The sequence below is a fragment of the Brachionichthys hirsutus genome, chromosome 14 (assembly GCF_040956055.1).
Source record: "Brachionichthys hirsutus isolate HB-005 chromosome 14, CSIRO-AGI_Bhir_v1, whole genome shotgun sequence".
Classification (NCBI taxonomy): Eukaryota; Metazoa; Chordata; class Actinopteri; order Lophiiformes; family Brachionichthyidae; genus Brachionichthys; species Brachionichthys hirsutus.
Window position 1 is genome coordinate 7872316 of NC_090910.1, and position 7085 is coordinate 7879400.

The window sequence follows — 7085 nt, forward strand, 5'->3', positions numbered from 1 at the left end:
GTGCTCGTTCAGTCTCTGTTGTATTAGTTCACTCGTTCACACGGGAAACTTTCTGTTTGCATTTCTGCATCAAATACAGACACGTTTGTTCCTCTGCATGCTGCAGGGCCCCAAAGGCCAAATTCTTCCAAAGTGCTCCATAAAAACCATTTCTGAGAAGTGTTGCCCATATCAGCCTTTTTCCAGAACCCTTCTCAGGAGCTCACTGGCTAACAGCTCAGCTTTTCCCAAATCAATGACTTTCAGTTGGCAGAAACACCTGAACTCCATTTGCTTAAAAGACCTGCAGCATCATGAGTATAGTGTATTACTGGATGCATGTAAAGACGGTCTTTTTACATGGTCAGCATCAGTCAGCAGGCGACTGGGAGAAAAGACACTGTCCCAGCAAACATCAATGAATACAAAAATGTATTAGATGTGTAGATTTGTATATATAGAAATAAAACATCTATGATTTGCTTTTTTTGTTGTCAGCTGTATGTATGTGCAAATATGATGTTGATATTAGAGGCGCTGTTCTAGATTTTCTTATAGTTTAGTGGTAATATTCAAATTATTCTGGCAGCACAAAGTTGTGCAAAAATGAGAGGAGCCCATTGAACTTTAAACAAACAAACAAACAACAACAAAAAACAAGCATGAAAAAAATACATTTGACTACACTATACTGCTGACCAAATGACCTGCATTGTTGTGTACTGTACTGTAATACAGAGGTGCTTTATGAAAGCATTAAAATAACAACAACAACAGGACAGGGTGAGGTGGAGAACGTTGATTTTCTGTGGCGACCCCTCACGGGACAAGCCGGAAGTGCAGTATGAGATGTGCCTTCGTGTCGTGGATCAGTTCACGTGATTTGTATTCATTTCTGATTTGTACTTTAATCTGTACAAATAAGATGACTTTACTACACATTTCTGTTAATGCTGGGGTTTACAACGTTTACTATCATTTCATCTAAAGTTTACAATAAAGATTTGTTGCAAGTATCTAAACGTGCATAGAGCCCATTGTTTATGCGAGCGTGTGGCCAGTCAATCACTGCCTGGTCAGCAAAGGTTCCAGCTGTGACTATTGATCCAAACAAGCCGCAAAGCATGCTGGTACACGTAGTCCGCGGGTTTGTGTCTCTTAAATATAATCAATGATTTATGGATGCATTTGTGTTTCCAGAAGCACCTTTTGTATATTATGCTATCGCTAGCCGCTGCTCTCCGTCTTGTTTTTTCATGTACTCGAAAATTGAGTAGAAAAAACCCTCATCCGATTGATAAAATAAACTACAAATCCCAGTGTTACCATAATTTGCTGCTTTCAATTACCTCGTACGCAATGGGTTTAACATCGCTTTTAAATTTGTATACGTAACAGCTGTCATATATTTGTTTGTCTGGTGAAAAACAAACCGTTAAGAAGACAAAAAAAATATTTTTAAATGATTGCTAAAGCGACGTCATCTTTTCGCGTTCAGAAAAATGCATAAAAAATGTATGTTGGATACGCTGTCGAGTAAACAACATTTGTTTAAACTAATAATGACTAATATACTTTATTAAATATTTTAAGCCTGAAGTTATAGTTATACATAAATATAACCAATATTAGTGAAAGTCTACGTCTTTTTCCTCACTTTAGTAGCGTTTCAAACTGTGACTCCTCCTCTGTCCGACAGTCCCTGAAGGCAGCATTCATCCACCAGCAGCAGCTACGCTCGCCCAGATGCATTCAGTGGCCGCTCCGTAGAGAACAACAGGCTACCTCCCCCTGTCCTGTGTGAGTATCGCCTTTCCCGAGAAGTTATGTCAAATATTATGCGTCTCCGTCTCCCTCGAAGGCGAAACCTATTGTTATTCAATTTATTAAATATTTTCCGCTGATTATATTTCATTTAAATGTCACGAGTGAGACGTCCGAGGACAGCGTGGTCTTTTGTTCCCGAGCTATATTTCTCGTTTTGACAAAGGGGTGATTGATTTGTGTTATTTTTTAATACTCGCGTCCACAATTTGACATCGATGCTATTGTCTGTTCGTCTGTGTCATTTTGTATTTTATTTTATTCATTTTGTAGCGAGAAGAAAGGAGCAGTGTTTTTTTTTTTCAATTATTGCTGTCAAGAGTAAATATGATTAGATTTAGTGTATAATGGTTGTTTAAATATTTGATACAATTCTTTATTTTTTTTAATTTTTTTCTAGGATGCTGCAAAGCTATGGGACAAAAGGACAGAAAAAAACCTTGAATCAAGGTTGCTGTCTAACAAAGAGCCATAAAAACAACGTGGGATCCCGAATTAGAACAATAGGACTGACCTTTTCTTATTGGCTACCTATTTTTTTTTAAACATACAAAATATTTTTTTTAAACACCACATTAAAATTTTTAATTGGAAAGGAAGGCGATGCTCTCCTGTATTCCGCCGGGATGCTGCTTGTCTTCGGTTCAGCATCATGTGGAATAAGACATGCGTGTAACTAGACGGGCTCAGTCTGTCCCCGGTCCTCCTGACAGGACGGGGTCCTCTGTCCCCCGCCCAGCCCTGCAGCAGATCCTCTGTCCTCATGTGGCGCTAGACTAGGAGTCACCACTGAGCCACGTCTCCGGCCTCGCCATGATGTCGTCGGACAACGACGAAACGGCGAGCGACCTGTCCGAGTCTCAGGAAATCCACGAGCTCCGGGATCAGTACCCGGACCCCGGAAGCTGCTTCAAGTCCAAAAGCTTGCCCGTCCTGAACGGACCCTGCCGGCAGGGCAGCAAGACGGCGGCGCCGCCGCCGCTTGACGCCGCCACCGCCGCCCGCGTGGCCGTGCAGGAAAGCAGTTTGCTCCAGCCCCAAACCCCCGAGTCCCCGTCCTCCAGGACAGACTTCTCTCCCTCCGCGTCCAGCACGGTGGGGCTCAGCAGCTCTTTACCCGGGGAGGGACGCAGAGCCGGCGGCAAGACGCTCGGCGTCTCTCTCGTCCGCCTCATCCGCGTCCCGGCCGGGAAGTGCGTGCGTGCGATTCTCCGGGACTCCCGCTGCTTCCTGGTCTGCATGTGCTACCTGACCTTCATCCAGTCGCTGATGGTTTCGGGCTACCTGAGCAGCGTCATCACCACCATCGAGAAGCGCTACAGCCTGCGCAGCTCCGAGTCCGGCCTGCTGGTCAGCTGCTTCGACATCGGCAGCTTGCTGGTGGTGGTCTTCATCTCCTACTTCGGCGGCCGGGGTCAGAGGCCGCGCTGGCTGGCCGTGGGCGGCGTGGTCATCGCCGTCGGGGCGGCGTTGTTCTCCCTGCCTCACTTCATTTCACCGGCCTACCAGATCCAGGAGGTGAACTCGTCAGCCGGACACGAAGGCCTCTGTCAGAGCGGCAACGGCAGCGGGCGCGAGCCGCTCGACGCGGCGGCGTGCCCCCGGGACCAGGAGGGCAACGAGCACAACCTGTACGTGACCCTGTTCATCTGCGCCCAGATTCTCGTGGGCATGGGGTCGACGCCGATATACACGCTGGGGCCGACCTACCTGGACGACAACGTGAAGAAGGAGAACGCTTCGCTCTACCTGGGTGAGGCGGGTTGGAGCGCCTCTGCTTCTGTTTTCCTTGCTTCTGTCTGACATTTAGAAAAAGCCGAACGTTGCAGTTTTAGCTAGAAGACAAACAAAAAAAAAAGAAAGTGTTTTTTAGATTCAGAGGGATTCGCTCGTCTTCCTCTTCGGCGCTGATGTGTGAACCGATGTCAGCGGTCAGGAACGCGAATTAATGTGTTGATGCTCCGATGGAATATCAGGCGGACGGCCAAGAACCGGTTCGGCTGCATGTGTATGCGCTTGTGCCCACGGAGTTCCACAGAACCCCCCCCCCCCCTTTGATTTAATCTCCACAGCGTGCAACCTCTGCGCCGCAGCGAGGTGAATACAGGCTGCAAACTAAACCTTGGGCCGGGGGCCACATGAGAGGAGTGAGGGACGAGAAGCAGAACTGGGTTGCTTATGATTAATTGCCCGATCGTGTGTGTGTGTGTGCGTGTGTGTGTGTGTCCTCAGGCTGGTGTGTGTGTGTGTGTGTGAACAGAAGACTGGCAACAGAAAAGCAGCATGCTCTGATTGTTAGCCTTTCATGCCTTTATTATTATTATGTATCTATTTTTTGTGTGTTACCAGATCATCCCTTCATAATTCATCCGCTGTCGGGCTTTTCCGCCCTGAGTGGTTTATGTGCGTAGGCGTGCACACCGCATTATTCTGCACAGCTCAAAGAGGGGTTCATGGTGGCAGAAGTGCCCCCCCCCACCCCCACTGCCTGTCAGAGCTCTGGGTTTTTGGGACATGGGGCACCCCTACGTTTAGTGCAGCATCTTGCACAGATGGTCACTGTTTCACGAGCCTGCAACTAATGAGGATTTAAACCATCAGTTAATCTCTGTTTTGTGTTTAATCATCCAGTCTCGTACTATAAAAATCTCATAACCCCCCCCCCCACACCCCACCGGCTCAAAATGTTTAAATGTTCACCTCGCGGTCACGTAATCCCCTCGGCATTTGCATAATAACACGATAAATGGTGGATGTGAGTTTCTGTTGATTTGAATTGTCGGGAGCGTTTTTTCTTTTTCTCCCCGTGTTTTATTTGAGCGCGTCCTGAGAAACGACAGCGCGTTGCTGACGTCGCTGCCCTCGAGACGCCGCATTGATCAGATTCTTACATCACGGGAAGCCAATGCAGCACGGCCGCTGGAAAAAAAAACAAAAGGGAACCAAAGTGTTCCCGAAGCCGTCCGTCCCGTCGGGGGCAGGGAACGCTCACTCAGGCATGCCGGTCGAGACGTCCTCCCCGTGTCGACATCCGTCACAAGCAGGGCGTGACCTTCATGTCTTTTTCCAGAGGCCTCGGGCGGATAAGCTATTTTTATTCCTGCATTTTTAAAAAAAGAATTTTTGGGGAGGAAAAAGAAAAGATAAATCCTGTTATGTCAGAGGGAGCGGATAAATAGGTGGAAATGTCTTTTATTCGCGTTTTAGACGCTCGCAGTAACCATGGTAACGGGGGGCCCCGGGTGCGTTTTTCACGGCGTGACATCCTCTGTGGGTTTCTGTGTTATTTAATGGATGAGTCATCCACAGGTGAAGGTTTTGTTTGCGTAGAATCCACCTTCAGGCAGAAAAATGAGTTTTCACATGAAGTAAAGCTCAAAATCGACCTTCCAGCTCTTTTCCACACATTCTGGATTTCATTTAACGCAGATTAATTCTATCCCCCCCCCCCGACACTTGCTTGGAGGTGTTTTCCCCTTCGATCCATTTAATCCAAACCCCATCCTAATCAATCTTGTCACTATGGCGATGTAGGGGGTGGAGTTGTGGGCACGGATTGTAAATCTTTTTTACTCTGCTTCTCAGGTTTTGCTTTGCTCCACCCAACATCCTCGTACCCGCGACAGATTTACAACGCACCATCTTTGCCGTCGCTACGGTGAACGTTTCTCTTCACCCTCGTCTGACAAGCCCCCCCCTCCCCCCCCAAACCCACACACACCCCTACAAAGGTCGCTTGCTGCATGACATGAGCTTTTGAGTGAAGGCGCGGCTGGAAGCAAACATAATGGAATCGCTCCGTCTATCGTGGCTTCGGACACGCCCACCGATCCGAGTGATCAATAGCCTCGATTCTCCTCGTTCAACCCGACACTCGAACCTGAAATGACAGCTTCAGTGATGCTGAACCACAATTCATAACGTTTAAGACGGAGAACATAATATTTCTCTTAACCCTGTTATAACCTTTCTGTTTTCGAGCCCCCCCTATTTGCCTCTCTCCCTCCATACTTGATCAGGTTCATTGATTCCTCCTGGCTGCCGGTCACCTCCACATTAATGCTTTCAGCCCTCCTCTGTTCCTTTTGCCGTACATTGGAAAAGCCAAACGCATGATGGAGGCGCAGCGGCTCGTTTATTGACTCTAGAGGAGGAGGAAAGGAGGCGTCGCCGAGTTTGGGAGGAGAGAAGTTTGCATGAGCACAAGGGCCGTGCTCTCCTCTCCCCACCTGACAAGTTCAGAAAGAACAGCTGCTCTCTGTGTCTCCGGGGGGAGGGGGGGGGGGGGTCAGAGCTGTCTCCACCAGTTAGTGTTCACAGTCTCACCTCTGCGTTGGTTTGATTCTGATGCTCGTCGGTCGTGACTCCGGCGTGCCGCTCTCTGTGCTCTCTCTGTCGATTTCATTAAATAGCATTCCGTTTCACTCGCCAGCTGACGGGAGTCCCCCCCCCCCCCCACCGGTGACCGGGGGGGCCTCCTCCCTGCCGCCGTTTACCACGCCATGATGTCAGATTGGATTTCAGCATTGGTTAGCGTCCACATTCGCCCCCCCCGTGACAGCATGGCACACATTTGAGGAAAAACTACCGTAGTGTTTGCATTGCTTAATCTCATTGGCCATTTTTTAAATCGGTATATTTTAGCCCTTTGATTTCATCCGTGGGGGACAGGAAGGGGACATTTCTTCCTCCCAGTCCTTCTCGGTCTCTCGCCGTGCTCTGTCTGATGACGCTAATCAGCGCAGCTGGAAGAAACCGGTTCTTCCTTTGCCTGTGCTGGTCAGGCAGCGGTCGGATGCTTATCTGTTGCCGCGGCGACTGTACGTCCTGTGATGCCTATCGTTGCATGGGGCGCTGCTGCTATCAATGCTAACTCCCTAAAAGATAGAACGCCTTGACGGAGCTGTGCAGCGATGGAGGACATGTTGACACCGTTCATACATGGGGGGGGGGGGGGGGTAGAGACAGCCTGTACTTCCACGTCCACCTGAGTTACATTATCTTCTCTCCTGCATCTGCTCTGCTCTGCTCAGACTGCCCTTCAAGTTTATTCAGCCTTTAGGGTGTTGTCAGGTCTGGTATTTTGCTACAACTGGAAAAAAACCAACCCCTGTCTTCCATCCTCGTGTTCTGCCCCGGGACATCCAGCTGGCTGTTGTTGCCCTTGACCTCTGTGCTGCAAGGATGGAGGATGAGAGCGGGAGGCTTGATAGCGTTTACATAAATCTGGGAACATGGTGGAGCGCAAAAAAACCTGTGAAGAATGTATGGAATAAAGGTCT

The 7085-nt window shown here is 48.6% G+C and overlaps 1 protein-coding gene across 1 annotated transcript in view; it reads left to right on the top strand.

Moving 5' to 3' along the window:
* The first annotated feature begins 2612 nt into the window (after window positions 1–2612).
* The window catches only part of slco5a1 (solute carrier organic anion transporter family member 5A1), a 22943-nt gene continuing 18470 nt past the window's right edge, over window positions 2613–7085 (top strand). Inside the window, exon 1 of the mRNA XM_068748234.1 lies at window positions 2613–3556. Within this exon, the coding sequence (XP_068604335.1) occupies window positions 2617–3556 (940 nt within the window). The 5' untranslated portion in view covers window positions 2613–2616. The remainder of the gene's footprint in view (window positions 3557–7085) is intronic.